Source organism: Hyperolius riggenbachi, chromosome 8 (genome assembly GCF_040937935.1).
Source record: "Hyperolius riggenbachi isolate aHypRig1 chromosome 8, aHypRig1.pri, whole genome shotgun sequence".
In the NCBI taxonomy this organism is placed as follows: Eukaryota; Metazoa; Chordata; class Amphibia; order Anura; family Hyperoliidae; genus Hyperolius; species Hyperolius riggenbachi.
Window position 1 is genome coordinate 232,454,910 of NC_090653.1, and position 15,899 is coordinate 232,470,808.

Sequence of the window (15,899 nt, forward strand, 5' to 3'; positions counted from 1 at the left end):
GAAGCAGCCGCCTCACGCTGAGAAGAGGCGGCTGCTTCCTTGCGCTGTCTTACAAGTGGGGATAATCTTTTAAGGACAATTATAGAGTACATCAGAGATCCAGCAAACTTCACCTGGGTCATATCACATACCTTAGAGCACACATGTCAAACTCTGGCCCGCGGGCCAGATCTGGCTCTCAGAGCCATTAAATTTGGCTCCAAAGTGGTTTCCCCACTATGCATTATGTTTGGCCTACTTTAGACCACCAGAAAAGCTATATTGGAGTTGAAGCCCTAGAGCAGTGATGGCTAACCAGCTGTGACAAAACAACAAATCCCATCATGCCTCTGCCTCCCCAAGTTATGCTTAGAGCTGTCAGAGTATTTCAGTGCCTCATGGGACTTTTAGTTCCACCACAGCTATAGTGCCAAGATTAGCCATCACTGCCCTAGAGCAACAGGGAAGCCATATGGGGGAGGTAGGGGGAAAGCACTAGACACCAGGGAACTGTATAGGGGAGGGAGGGAGGACCACTTGACACTGGGGAACTATATAGGGAAGGGAGAAGAACCATTAGACACTGGGGAACTGAATAGGCATTGAAGGGGGAACTTTATAAAGGAAGGGAGGTGGCTATTAGTCATTGAGGTTAGCCCGTGACTTGGTCCCAGTGTTCGATTTCGGCCCACTTTATATTTGAGTTTGACACCCCTGTCACAAAACATATGAAGTAGAGAGAGTTGGAGCAGGGGAAGGTGTAGCATACAGTGAGGCTGGTCCAATCTAGCCTGACTGAAAGAAAGAAATACAGTAGAGTCCCAATTATCCGGGACTCCGGCAGTCTGTGGGCTATAATAAGGGCATGCCTCGCCCATTTTGCAGAGCAGCACACAGCAGAAAACCACTCACAAGAGCTCCGGGTGCCTGTCCTCTTCACTTCTACAGTTGCCCGCTGCTCTGCTACATCCTCATATGGCTCTCGATGTGTCACCTGACCCATGCTGAGTCACATGCTTGTATCTGGAGATGTACAGAGCAGATGCAGGCATGCAGCAAGGCAGAATGTAAAGTGGCCTGGTGCCTGGAGCTCTTCTAAGTGATTTCTGCTGCAGGCTGCTCTACATTCTCTGTGGGGGAGGTTAGTGTGTTTCATGTAGGCCCCATTTGCTTGGCTTCTCAAGCAACTGGAAATTACACATATCTAGAATCAAGGAATTCCCGCCTGTACCGGATAGCTGAAACTATACTGTATGACTGAGTTACATTTTACCGATACCTTCATGCTCTCCCCCCCTCCCCACCACCACCACCACCATATGCCCGAAATGTCATCTACCGACCTCCATCTGGCAAGATAGAGAACTAGTGTAAATGGCATAGGAATGGGCCGGCTATTATTGGATGAGGTTCTCCACCTATGCATTAAATGTGGAATACTGGTAGACCAGCTATCAAAGAGAAAATGCACAGTTCTTTTAATCCATTTACTTTAACTGTGCTGTCACATGTTCTTTATCATAAAAGTAAAACATAGGAAGCACAACCAGGACTACATCCAAAAAGATACACTTTATACTGTATTTACATTCTTTAAAAAAATGTCTTCCAACAGTGGATAGTCAGCAGGACAAGGACAACAGTTTAATACTCCCCCCTCAAAACCAAGAGGCGTATAAGGTGTTAAAGCAACCTGAACACCATTATTTGTAAACAAAAAATATTTCATAAGGAAGGTTTGTAAGGGTGTGTGTTGTTGGAGGAGCGGGGACGACGACATAATTACTTACCTATGGGGTACTGCATTCCAGTGGCGTAGCTAAGGAGCTGTGGGCCCCGATGCAAGTTTTACAATGGGGCCCCCCAAGCAGTCTATACATAACGATTGATACGGCGCATCAAAACCTGCCAATGGCAACTACAGTGTCAGAGGTGCAAGAAGGGGATGGGGAATAGTTTATTAATGATTACTAGTATTCAAAGTATCTATAGAAGTGATTATTACGAGCACAGGACCAATAGAGAGCTAATACTGCAGTTGACGGAGGGCCTTTCGGGGCCCCTCTAACCCAAGGGCCCCGATGCGGTCGCAACCTTTGCAACCCCTATTGCTACGCCCCTGCTGCATTCACCTTCTTCTCCACCAAACTTGGGTGCAAGAGAAACCACTGGGAGCTTCAAAATCCTCCAGGTGTTGCAGGTCAGGTGAAGAAGATAGTACATGCTGGGGACCAGAGGAGCAGCACCCTGTAGGTAAGTAATGATGCTCCCCCAAATCCCTGCCCCCCCCCCCCCCCCCCCTCCATGGCAAACGCCATTACAAACCTCCCTCATGGGAAGGTTAATTTTAAGGGAAAAAACGCCACCACCTCCATGCAGCACTCCATGCTCCCATTACTTTCACACTGGTAAGCACCTGTAACGTAATCACAGTCCCTACTACAGCCCGCTCTGACTATGACTGAGGACCAGGATGGTCTGATGCACGAAAGCCACTTTTAGGACTGTACACAACCTGTTTGTATGGTGACACTGATAAAGGATATATTGTTTATCCCTAGATGTGCTCACACTGACCTGTGTTACAGCTTTTAAATACCTGGGCAGTTAAAATATGCTATCCGTACCGATGTGAGGGTTATCACAATATAAAACTACAATATAATTCAATGTCTGAGCACCACCATCCTAGTATTAAGTACAATATTTTATATCGGCATCCACCGATCCGGCTACCACCAAGCTTATAAGCCAATGTACAGTCACTGGAATATAGGTCATGGTGACCACAATAGGAATATCTTACCAGATCCTGTCACGATGTGATTATGCCTTGTTCAGGAATAGATGGTAAGCCTGTCACCACATAAGCTTCAGAAGCAGTCTGCCAATGTCCTTCATGTGTGCCCAGATTGTTTTGGTGCTTTATGTATGACCAGATTGTTTCAGTGGCTTGGTAGGAACTCCTGTACCATGCAAGTTGCAGTGTATTGGGTTTGAGGAGGCTGATCCACGTGAATGGAGGGGGAGGGCATAAACCAAGAGCACTCAAAGCACCAGAGCACTTAACCTGCCAAGGGGGAGGCAGCTCCCATCATGCCATAGAATTCAGCCCCACCTATATGTTTTGCATGCCAATCACTGGGCTGCATCAGGGAGTATAGGTCTATGAAGGGAAGCATAGATACCTTTATATCATTTGTAACAAAGAATGAAGGAAAAATGTTGCTGGTAGTTTCAAACTAATAAGTTCCCTAACTGGCTCATAAATACTCATTCCAGCCAGTCAGATAACCCTCAATAAGGCAGAAAGGGTGAAAAGTTCAATTCACTATTAAGTCCATGAGGTGCTAATGCGATCTAAATATCCATCGAGTCTCCTCCTTCAAAAAAGGGATAGCCACATTTCCACCTCTTATTAGATATTTTAACTTAAAAATTCCTTTTACTTTCAAACCAGCAGGATTTTTGGCATTTTTTTTAAGTAAATGGCCACTGAACTGCTGTGGTCTGCTTTCTTGATGTCTCCAATATGTACTAAGGTTCTAATTTGAAGCTTTCTTTTTGTCTTGCCAATATAATTTTTTTTTTAGCAAGGAGACTCCAAAGAGTATATAACTTGTTCGTTATTATTTAATTAATTAAAGCTCTGATTTCATATCTTTTCGAACCATCAGATTTTCTTAACCGCCTCTACCTGCCGGTAAGAGTTCAGGTAGTAGCTATGCCACTGAACACCTGATGATACATTAGCCACTACATTTGAGTTTATGGTCAGCTAAACAGGGAGCACCCCATTAAGTAAAATGCTGGCCCTATTACCAGATTTTTAAGACCATTATGCTGGGGACACACTATGTAATTTCCCATCAGATCGATGGATAATTGGACAGGTAGATGAATCATGTGTACATGTCCAAACTGCTCTCGATCGACTGATTTTACGATGACACCTTCCCAAAATTGATCCAGTTATCAATAGGAAGCCAATTGTGTGACGGACGAGCCGTCAGTGCACAGAAAACGCAACCGCAATCGGTTTCCTGCCTCGATTGTTGTTGCGCTGCCAAATCAGAATCTTATGTCTGTGGATACCAGGCTGTCTTCATAGGAGTTAGTTAGCAGAGTATTTTCATGGAAGCTGGCCCTGTGACTTGCTAATTTAGCCAGAGGTGTAAAACTCAGTTTGACCAAGCTGATCTCACTCAGATGCTAATTAAGAACCACAAGGCCAGTGTCCTGCCTTTGGGAAAGACAGGATGAGCCCACAGCTCACACCTCGATGTGAATTGACTAGCAAATGGGGCTTCCTCCTGCTCACCAGACAAACTGCTCCAGGGGTTAAAACGATGAAGCATGTGAATTATGATTTCTGCTTATTAAAGGAAAACCGAGTATAACCCAGAGGTGGGAGGAGTGTATTCGGATCTGTTGAAATTGGACCAACGTCTCGGTACACAAATCATAATCATACCTCCTTCGGTTAAGGAGTTATGGGCCCCTACGCCCTAGCACCCGCATCCAAGGTATCATATTAATCGGTAGGTTCTGGGGATCGATAATATGTAATTATTATTTGTGTGCCGGCCGCGTAGGTTGGCCTAGAGAAAATGTCAGGGTTATGGGGCTGGTGAAAGCCCCTGCCCAGATGTGATACCATGATCCGGCCCAGGGGCCGACTCTGGAAGTCCGCCTCTGAACTCAGCTCAATTAAAAGTAAATGAGCTGCAATTCAGTCCTCCAAATTCCATCTGTATGAGAGCGGTCTGCTGCCAGCCAGAGGACACATGGTTGGCGGCCATCTTGTCTGGACTGAAACAAAGGACATTTTCCATGTGCTCATATTTCCCCAGCAAGGAAACCAGGAACTTTATGATTTTCCCAGAACGGACATATTTCCACAAACCCTAAGTATTTTTTTTCCCTTTTCTTTTCATACTGCACTATTAATGTTTCAATAATTGTTGATTTTAATAATTGTCTGTATATATTAATTATTTATATTGCCCGTGAATAAAGACTTTATCAAAGTCATTCACTGTTCTGCTACCCTGCTTCTCAGCCGCACAAACTGAACCAGACTTCTGAAGAGACGCTACTGTTGTTACTAGCCAGACAGAATAAAGTGTGTTTAACCGTTTTTATTTGCAGGACTAGTCAGTCAGTCGGGTCCACTGGCCCATACCAGTGGTGGTGGCAGATACCCTGAGATAGTGTGTAAGTTGTAATTACCGTAACCTCACAGGCTCCCTTCTGGTCGGGCTGCTGCCCAAATTTCTGTTGGTTTCTGCGCAAAGATCGTGACCGCAGCTTGCATGGTCTGTGTGCTGAAACCGATTGGAAGGCAATTTGTGGTCTGACCGCTAGGGCTCTTGTGACAAATTATACATATCGGAATCAGTTGGTTCAATCCCATTGGACTTGAAGTTGTATTGTGTGTACTCAGCATAAGACACTCCTGACCATAAGACGCACCTAGGTTTAGAGGACAAAAAACAGGGGAAAAAATATACTAAACTGTGTGCATCCATGGTGCAGGGGAATCTTATGGCTCTCCCCCCCCCCCCAGGTATTATGTCCCCCCTGTACTTCTTGCGTCCCCCTGTGTCCTCCTTGAGTCCTCCTTGTGTCCTCTTCTGTTCCCCTTGTGTCCTCCTTGCATCCTCCTCTGTTCCCCTTGTGTACTCCTGTATCCTCCTCTGTGCCTCTAGTGTCCTCCTGTGTCATTTTCTTTCCCTATGGGTCCTCCTCCATGCCCCTTGTGTCCTCCTGTGACCCCATTACCTCCTTTGTCACCTCTCTCTCCCTGCCCCCCATGCAGGCGTAATTTCCAGCAGAGGCAGAAGCTCATCTACTCTGTGGGTTCTGGCAGCGATCAGGGACTCCTTCTTTCTCTCATGGCTTCCCTAGTGCTGGTTGCGTGTGATGACATGATGAGGAAAAGCCAACACTAGGGAAAGCTGGGAGGGAGAGGAGATCGTTGCAGTCATCAGGACTGCTGTGGTCCACTATGCAGTGTGCACTCTGCTCGGGAAGTACAGCACAGGTAGTCCTCTACATTGCAGCAGGTCAGCGGCCATTCCATTTGCGGACATTTATTTTGGCAGGCTTTCATAAGTCGGGAACTCTCTGGGCCATATGCAATTCAGTTTTTCTCCTGAGTTTTCTCCTAGGTGATAGATTTACTACTTGTCACAAAATGCTTTTAAAGTCACCATCAAGCAAGAAAATACTCAAAATAAATTTGATAGTACTTTTTCTATTGTAAAATGCTGAAAATGTAGTTTACAGAGAAGATGAAAATTATATCCTAGGAGATAACTCAGGAGAAAAAATTAATTGCATATGGGCTTCTGTATTCAAAACATAAGACACGGTGGCCCATATGCAATTTACTTTTTGACCTGAGTTTTCTCCTAGGTGATATTTTCACAACTTGTCAATCACATGCCTTTTAAACCAACAGTAAGCAAGAAAATATTCAAAATACATTTGATAGTACGTTTTCACCTACTTTTTGGTACTTTTTTAACTGCAAAGTGCTGAAAAGTAATTAAAAAAAAAAAGTTTAAAACGTATCTCCTAGGAGAAAACTGAGGAGGAAAAGTGAATTGAATAAGGGCCAATGACACATATGCAATTCGCTTTTTCACCTGAATTTTTTCTACTAGGTGAAATTTCCAAATTTGTCAATAAAATGCCCTTTAAACCACCAACAAGCAAATACTCAAAAAAAATGTTATAGTACTTTTTCACCTACTTTTTGGTACTTTTTCCATTGCAAAATCCTAAAAAGTTGATATAAATTGAAGATGAAAAATTATCTCCTAGGAGAAAGCTCAGGTAAAAAAGTGAATTGCATATGGCCCAATGACTTTTTTGCCCCTTTTATAAGGGAGAAAATGGCCCTTATTCAATTCCTTTTATGTCGTAAATTTTCTCCTAGAAGATAATTTTTCAATTGAAAAGTACCAAAAAGTAGATGAAAAAGTACTGCCGATACTTTCTAGCAAGGTGGATGAAACGGCATTTTAATAAGGCCCCATATACAATTACATTTTTCTCCCGAGTTTACTCCTAGTTGAGATTTTCATACTTATAAATGCCTTCTAAAACACCGGAAAGCAAGAAAAAAACAATTGCTCAAATAAATTTTGATAGTACTTTTTCACCTACATTTCACCTTTTTCACCTGCATACACTTGCATTGCAAGTGCTGAAAAGTTATTCTAAACCAAAGATGAAAAATTATATCCTAAGAGAAAACTCAGGTGAAAAAGTGAATTGCATATGGCCCATGGTGTGAAAATATCACTTAGTAGAAAAACAAGGAGAAAAAGTGAATTGAATAAGGGCCAATGTGAGTCTTATGGTACAGAAAATACAGCACTTGGGCCCATATGCAATTCATTTATTCTCCTGAATTTTCTCCTAGGTGATAAATTTAAAGGGACTCCGAGCTCAAATGAAAATAGAAATCTCTACTCACCCGGGGCTTTCTGCAGCCCAGTGTAGGTCTGGAGGTCCCACGCCGGCGTCCTGACTCTTCTTCAAAGGTCTACCCCGATATGGCTACCCGGCGGCAGCCCGGTGACACTGGCCCCGAGTGTCGGGCTCCTCTTCCTTATACGTTATGGCCGTCGTCACTACGCCTGCCGCCTCGCGTCATCACGGCGGCCGGCATGACAGTACGGCGCATGCGCATTTTAATCGCCGCGAGGCGATGACGTGAGGCGGCCGGCGTAGTGACGACGGCCGTGACGTATAAGGAAGAGGAGCCCGACACTCGGGCCCAATGTCGCCGGGCTGCCGCCGGGGAGCCGTATCGGGGTAGACCTTTGGAGAAGAGCCAGGACGCCGGTGTGGGACCTCCAGACCTACACTGGGCTGCAGAAAGCCCAGGGTGAGTACAGATTTCTATTTTAATTTGAGCTTGGAGTCCCTTTAAACTTGTCAATACAATGTCTTTTTAGTTGCCAGAAAGCAAGAAAATCCTCAATATTGATAGTACATTTTAACCTCCTTTTCAGTACTTTTTCAGTTGAAAAGTGCTGGAAAGTTATTTTAAAAAGAAGATGAAAAATGATCTCCTAGGTGAAAATTTGGGTGACAAAGTTAATTGCATATGAGCCTTGGTCACATCCTTGCAGTAAAGTGGATGGTGTGGTGTGGCTTTGAGGGTCACTTTGCCCACAGACAGACAATGCAGAAGCTGATGTTTGCGTGGCTACAGTCACAAACACACTAAAACCTTTTGTACCAGAAAGCACAGACTTGATTTGGACCGGACAGCTTTTTGAATACTTGTTTCCAGAGCACTGCAGAAAAAATGGTGAGGGTACAAAAAATACAGTCTTACCTGCCTTTTAAACCAAGCAAAAAAAAAAAAAAAACCCTCAAAATAATTTTGATAGTACATTTTCACCTCCTTTTCAGTACTATTTTTTGGTACTTTTTTTCTATTGCAAAGTGCTGAAAAAGTATTCTAAATAAAAGATGAAAAATTACCTCCTAGGAGAAAAAGTTAGTTGCATATGGCCAAGGGAGCTTTATTCAATTCACTTTTTCTGCTATGGTTTCTCCTAGGTAATATTTTTACACCTTATCAATAAAATGGCTTTTTAAGCCACTAGCAAGCAAGAAAATAATTTTGACAAGTTGACATGTTTAATGCAGAACATAGCAGCCTTCCAGACCAACCCTAAACAGTGGTTTGAGGCTGGTGCACACTTGTTAATGCGTGAAAGGTCGCGTTTTCTGTCATGTGCGTTTTTGCATTGTAGTGCATTTTTATTGCGTTTGCGTTTTTTCCACATATGCATTTTTCTTGAGTTTTGCGTGCGTTTTAATGCGTTTGCGGTTCGCATATACAAAACGTATATGCGTTTTGTATGCGTTTCCATGAGTTTTTCTATTGTGTTTTTATGCAAATCACAAGGAAGACAACGGGAAGCGGCAATACATCAGAAAACATTTTTAAAAAATGCATATAAAAATGCATGAAAAACGCATACAAAACGTATTACATTGCGTTACCATTGACTTTCATTATGTGTGGTTTTTTATGCGTTTTTGAACAATATGCAACAAAATCAGCGTTTTTAAATGCTGTTAGAAAACGCATACAAAATGTGTTTTTATATGCATTTTTTGATGCAACCCATTGACTACCATTGCAGGCAAAAATGCTGTGTTTTCCGATACGCCAGCGTTTCTGCTAAGTGTGTTCCCAGCCGGAAGAGGCAAAATAATTAAATAATAGGACAAACAGACACCCTAGGCAGGTAAAACTTTTCTGCTGGGTCAACTGTAGAGTGGAGATCGAAATGAATACAAATGCATTTTTGTTTTCTTTTTAAGAGACTGATCTCTGATAGTCACTGATAAAATGTATTTCTAGAAATAGCTGCAATTCATGTTTCCCCTTATGAAACAACAGTTAATTTTCCCTTCCTTTTACAGCCCAGTACAGTGGTGAGAGTTTTGCAATCAGCGCTAATATTGGGATAAGCGGAGGCCTTTCCATAGGTGGCGTCTGTGACTGTTTGGGGGTGGATTTTACATCCTGCATGGGGCGCTGTGGTGCCAATTCCAATAGTTACCCATGTAACTGCAATGCCTCATGTAGCAGCAGCAATAAGTGCTGTGCTGACTATACGTCATCGTGTAAGATATAATCTCCTGAAACTGAGACTTTGCATTATGCATAAGCAATATACTGGTATCTGTTCAGTTTAATATTATTAATCATGCAACCAATAAAGAATACTTATAAAGCATGTCTTTGCAAGACTTTTATTTACTTTGTGGACCAAATCAGATTTAAAAACTGCAGGAAAGCAAACTGTTGCAAAACAAACAAGATTTCTACATTGAGTTGGTAAAAACAGGTGATGGTTTCTTAAAAATATTTTTTTAAAATGTGGTTTTGTTGTATAGCTATCTCTGGAGGGGTCTTTTGAGACTTATTAGTAATATGCAGGTCAGGTTGAGATGGTATAGAGGCACTGCTTCTGCTTCCCATGCATGAGATTGTGGGTTTGTCTCCTGGACTGTGGGGCGTGATGTGTAGATGATTTTAATAGAAAAGGTGATAGAATCAATAAAAACTTTTATATTACGACTATGATAATCCAGGGGCTTCCCTATCGCCCTGCACTTTGCAATTGCTGCCCTGTTACCCCGCTGAAGCTTGTCGACAGAGTTCGGCCACACTGCGCTGGCACAAATGGCTCACACCTGCACAGTAGCACGAAGCCAAACAGGATGGCCCTCCATGAAGTTACAACAGGAGGATGAGCCAGAGCAGTGATGAAGAGGTCCTTCTCTACCTAGAAAGCCAACTAAGACCTGGGTAGAAGCCCAGTTTGGCATCAGTGCAAGAACTTTACAGGCCAACGCGAATACACCAGGGGTTTTTGGTGAAGATCTCTTTAGTGTTATTTGGGATCTTATTTGTAGCTGCAGGGGTCTTGTTTCATTCCAATGGGTATCTTTGGGTATTTTGCTTGTTAAGCTTTTAGATGGAGCATTTCAAACTATGCCTGGAGATGGGCTATAAAAATAAAGAACATGATTGTATTATATTAGATAGCTGGTTTTTGCTTGTACGGCATCTGACCCTTTCGTCTGATTGAGGCAAAGCTTTTTCCATAGACCTCATCATCAGCTCCGGGAGGAATGTTCATGCTGTAAGTTTCAATTATAGAAAGTTGCTGCCAGGAGGATCTCTCAGCAGACCTGAGCCAGAAGGAGATCTGAGAATTGTCGTGCTTTAAAATGTGTTTATAGAATAGACACACAAAAGAGAAAATCTGCAGCTTTGTTTCAGTGGGTATAGTTTGTTCCTTGATTTCACAAAGGGTTATAATCACATGCAATATGTTTAATCAGCATGCAATCAGATCAGCCACTAGAGTTGGGCCGAACGGTTCGCCTGCGAACGGTTCCATGCGAACTTCCGTGGTTCGCGTTCCGCAGGCGAACTTTTGCGGAAGTTCGGTTCGCCCCATAATGCACCATGAGGGTCAACTTTGACCCTCTACATCACAGTCAGCAGGCCCAGTGTAGCCAATTAGGCTACACTAGCCCCTGGAGCGCCACCCCCCTTATATAAGGCAGGCAGCGGCGGCCATTACGGTCACTCGTGTGCCACTGCCTGCCTGCATTAGTGAGAGTAGGGCGAGCTGCTGCACTGTCTCTCATAGGGAAAGATTAGTTAGGCTTAGCTTGTCCCTGACTGCATACCTGTTCTGTGAACCCACCACTGCATACCTGTACTGTGAACCCACCACTGCATACCTGTTCTGTGACCCACCACTGCATACCTGTTCTGTGAACCCACCACTGCATACCTGTTCTGTGAACCCACCACTGCATACCTGTTCTGTGAACCCACCACTGCATACCTGTACTGTGAACCCACCACTGCATACCTGTACTGTGAACCCACCACTGCATACCTGTTCTGTGAACCCACCACTGCATACCTGTTCTGTGAACCCACCACTGCATACCTGTTCTGTGAACCCACCACTGCATACCTGTTCTGTGAACCCACCACTGCATACCTGTTCAGTGAACCCACCACTGCATACCTGTTCTGTGAACCCACCACTGCATACCTGTTCTGTGAACCCACCACTGCATACCTGTTCAGTGAACCTGTCACTGCATACCTGTACTGTTCAGTGAACCCGCCACTGCATACCTGTTCTGTTCAGTGAACCCGCCACTGTATACCTGTTCTGTTCAGTGAACCCGCCACTGTATACCTGTTCTGTTCAGTGAACCCGCCACTGCATACCTGTTCTGTTCAGTGAACCCGCCACTGTATACCTGTTCTGTTCAGTGAACCCGCCACTGTATACCTGTTCTGTTCAGTGAACCCGCCACTGCATACCTGTTCTGTTCAGTGAACCCGCCACTGTATACCTGTTCTGTTCAGTGAACCCGCCACTGCATACCTGTTCTGTTCAGTGAACCCGCCACTGCATACCTGTTCTGTTCAGTGAACAGTTTGGTGTGTCAGTGTGAAGCAGTACCTTAATTACACTACCTGATTGATGTATACACTTGCAAGATGTTTTAAAGCACTTTAGGCCTGTCATTTAGCATTCAATATGATTTCTGCCCTTAAAACGCTGCTTTGTGTCAAATCCAGATTTTTCCCGGGGACTTTTGGCGTGTATCCCACTCCGCCATGCCCCCCTCCAGGTGTTAGACCCCTTGAAACATCTTTTCCATCACTTTTGTGGCCAGCATAAATTTTTTTTTTCAAAGTTTGCATCCCCATTGAAGTCTATTGCGGTTCACGAACTTTAACGCGAACCGAACCTTCCGCGGAAGTTCGCGAACCCGGTTCGCGAACCTAAAATCGGAGGTCCGGCCCAACTCTATCAGCCACAGCAATTACAGTCATTAAAAAACCCACTCTAACCAAAATCAGTTTTAACTTAAAGAAAACCTGATATGGGGGAATCAAGATGACTTTTACTTACCTCAGGTTTTTTTTCCAGCCTCCTATAGTATGTCAAGTCCCTCAGTGTCCCCTGGGTTCCCTCCATTGTGCAAACTGCACATGTATAGAATACTCCTACTTATGGGAGCACAATATAAGGAGGCACATGGCCGGGACAGTGCATGCACAGTATTAGACCTTGAATCAGCCACTTGTGGACTTCAATTTGGCTGACAGCAGCACGATGGAGGGGACTCAGAGGACACGAGGGACCTAACAGACTACAGGAGGCTGAAAGAAACCCCAGAAGAGGAACTCAATGCACATGTATAAAGGTACCTTTCAATTCACTGTTTATTTCTGCAAAAATCATGCCACATACCCATGAACTGTATAACCATATCATCTCTGTCTATTTTATGTCTTTTAACGAGACAAACACAAACATACATTTAATTACTCTGGTGTTTTGCTTAGGCAGTGTTTTGAAGCTCTTCCTAGGCCAGTGCTCTGAAGCTCTTCCCAGGCCAGTGCTCTGAAGCTCTTCCTAGGCCAGTGCTCTGAAGCTTTTTCCAGTCCAGTATTCTGAAGCCCTTCCCAGCCCAATGCTTTGAAGCTCTTCCAGGCTAGTTATCTGAAGCTCCCCCAGTCCAATATTCTCATGCTCATTCCAGGCCAGTGCTCTGAAGCTCTTCCCAGGCCAGTGCTCTGAAGCATTTCCCAGACCAGTGCTCTGAAGCTCTTCCCAGGCCAGTGCTCTGAAGCTCTTCCCAGGCCAATGCTCTGAAGCTCTTCCCAGGCCAGTGCTCTGAAGCTCTTCCCAGGCCAGTGCTCTGAAGCTCTTCCCAGGCCAGTGCTCTGAAGCTCTTCCCAGGCCAGTGCTCTGAAGCTCTTCCCAGGCCAGTGCTCTGAATCTCTTCCCAGGCCAGTGCTCTGAAGCTCTTCCCAGGCCAGTGCTCTGAAGCTCTTCCTAGGCCAGTGCTCTGAAGCTCTTTCCAGTCCAGTATTCTGAAGCCCTTCCCAGCCCAATGCTTTGAAGCTCTTCCAGGCTAGTTATCTGAAGCTCCCCCAGTCCAATATTCTCATGCTCATTCCAGGCCAGTGCTCTGAAGCTCTTCCCAGGCCAGTGCTCTGAAGCATTTCCCAGACCAGTGCTCTGAAGCTCTTCCCAGGCCAGTGCTCTGAAGCTCTTCCCAGGCCAGTGCTCTGAAGCTCTTCCCAGGCCAGTGCTCTGAAGCTCTTCCCAGGCCAGTGCTCTGAAGCTCTTCCCAGGCCAGTGCTCTGAAGCTCTTCCCAGGCCAGTGCTCTGAAGCTCTTCCCAGGCCAGTGCTCTAAAGCTCTTCCCAGGCCAGTGCTCTGAAGCTCTTCCCAGGCCAGTGCTCTGAAGCTCTTCCCAGGCCAGTGCTCTGAAGCTCTTCCCAGGCCAGTGCTCTGAAGCTCTTCCCAGGCCAGTGCTCTGAAGCTCTTCCCAGGCCAGTGCTCTGAAGCTTTTCTCAGGCCAGTGCTCTGAAGCTTTTCTCAGGCCAGTGCTCTGAAGTTCTTCCCAGGCCAGTGCTCTGAAGCTCTTCCTAGGCCAGTGCTCTGAAGCTCTTCCTAGGCCAGTGCTCTGAAGCTCTTCCTAGGCTAGTGCTCTGAAGCTCTTACCAGGCCAGTGCTCTGAAGCTCTTCCTACACCAGTGCTTTCAAGTTAGTCCCAGGCCAGTGCTCTACTCTGGGAAACATATGCTATAAAGCAGATGGTATCTCCAATTTCACCTTTGCATGAGAAAGAAGGAAAACCAATTGTTCACTTCAGGATAGTGGGTCAAATATGCAACGAATCTCTTTGTCAAAACATCCTTCCAAAGCCACTGGTTTGTAGCACACCTACAGCTGGCGTAGTTTGGCACCTGAACAATTTCTGTTTGGGTAAAACTCTGCTTAATGAAGTTGTTTATTGGGGTACACCAAGTCCATTTACAGTATAATGTTTGGTTAGACGCTGCTACATTTGGTTTAGATGAACCCGGCCAAGGTTCGGTGGGACACTCCCTAATTGCTTTTGGAAAACATATGCTGCCTAATAATATACAGGGAGCATGCTGCCTAAATATGTTGTTTGGGAACACACACTGCCCATATGTCTTTGGGGAAAGCACTGTCATGGTTGTGTTTGAGAGAAGACATGCTGCCTAGTTATGTTTAGAGAGAACACCAAATATGTAAGTTGTTTGGTGATAACAATCCACCTAATTGTGTTTGGGAGAAAAGTTGCCCATTTATGTTCTTTGGTGTATGCACTGCTTAATTGTGTTGTTTGAGGGACATGCTACCTAATTATTTTTATAGGGTACATAAAACCCATAAATAGTTTGCTTTAAAAAACATTTTTAAATTTAGCTATGCAGATTGTGCTGATGTTTTATATGTCCTCCTTCTCACAGCTTTATACAATGGTCAGAAGTTTGGAACCAGCTCCAAACTTGGAATTGATGGTGGCCTTTCCCTAAACGGTGTCTGTGACTGCGCTGGGGTAAACTTCTCTTCCTGTGTGGGGCGCTGTGGGGCCAGCGGGAAGGCTTTCCCCTGTAATTGTAACGCATCATGCTCCACCTACAGTGACTGCTGTTCTGATTATCGGGCTGCCTGTGTTGTGTAATGGTCAGAACATATGTAGAACATTATCCAGTCTGTACGTTAATCTTAAATAAAGAATTGAATTCCTGTGCTTTGAGTTTTCATTATTAACACTTCAAGCTTGACAAGCAAGGTGAGCTGTTAACAAACAGGTTATGAACATGATATCTGAGCTTAGTTGGGCTGTTGTAATGAATAGTGATGGTCATGTCTAGAAGACATGATTTGCTATGAATTCACTTCCTGTCAGCTGCTTTCCTGCACCGGCCAAGGCGCTTGATAGCACTCGGTAGCAATGCTAGACAGGCGCCCCACATGGAGTCAGATCTGAGAGGGGCCGCAGCACTGTCCAGACTCGACATGCCGCGGTTCTCTGCTGCCCTGTAACATCATCGCATGTCAGTGCTTGACACACATGGTGCTACTATCACTGCAATTTAGCTGTATTTACATTGCACTGGCGGGTGGCAGATGGGAGATTGAACTGCTTGGCAAACTTGCAGTTCAGCTTCCCGTCTGATAAAGGCCTTAGGAGTATCATTGTTATTATATTTTGATCAGATAAATCAGATCGAATAAAAAAAAAAAAAAAAAAAAAAAAAAAGAATGAGCAGCGTTGCTTACAATCATATAAAAATGATCGTATATATCTTGTTTGTTGATCTGCCTGGCAGATCTTTATGATCAGATCTGTTCTGATCAATTTTAAAATTAATTTTTACTCTGTTTTTTTTTATAAAAAAATAAATAACATCTTACATACATTCATATATACAGTATATATATATATTATTATAGGCGTACATAACCTATAGCTAGTCTTTGGGAGCTCAGGCCCACTAAA

The 15,899-nt window shown here is 44.3% G+C and overlaps 1 protein-coding gene across 4 annotated transcripts in view; it reads left to right on the forward strand.

The window, feature by feature from the left end:
• Positions 1 to 15,104, forward strand: part of LOC137528478 (deoxyribonuclease-1-like) — an 85,451-nt gene extending 70,347 nt beyond the window's left edge. For 3 of the 4 annotated variants that reach the window (XM_068249766.1, XM_068249769.1, XM_068249768.1), the window contains one exon: positions 9,442 to 9,657. In XM_068249766.1, coding sequence (XP_068105867.1) covers positions 9,442 to 9,656 — 215 coding nt within the window. In that variant the 3' untranslated portion in view covers position 9,657. Of the gene's footprint in view, positions 1 to 9,441; positions 9,658 to 14,862 lie in introns of those variants that run through there. The other variant, XM_068249767.1, reaches the window with a different exon arrangement.
• Positions 15,105 to 15,899: the final 795 nt, after the last annotated feature.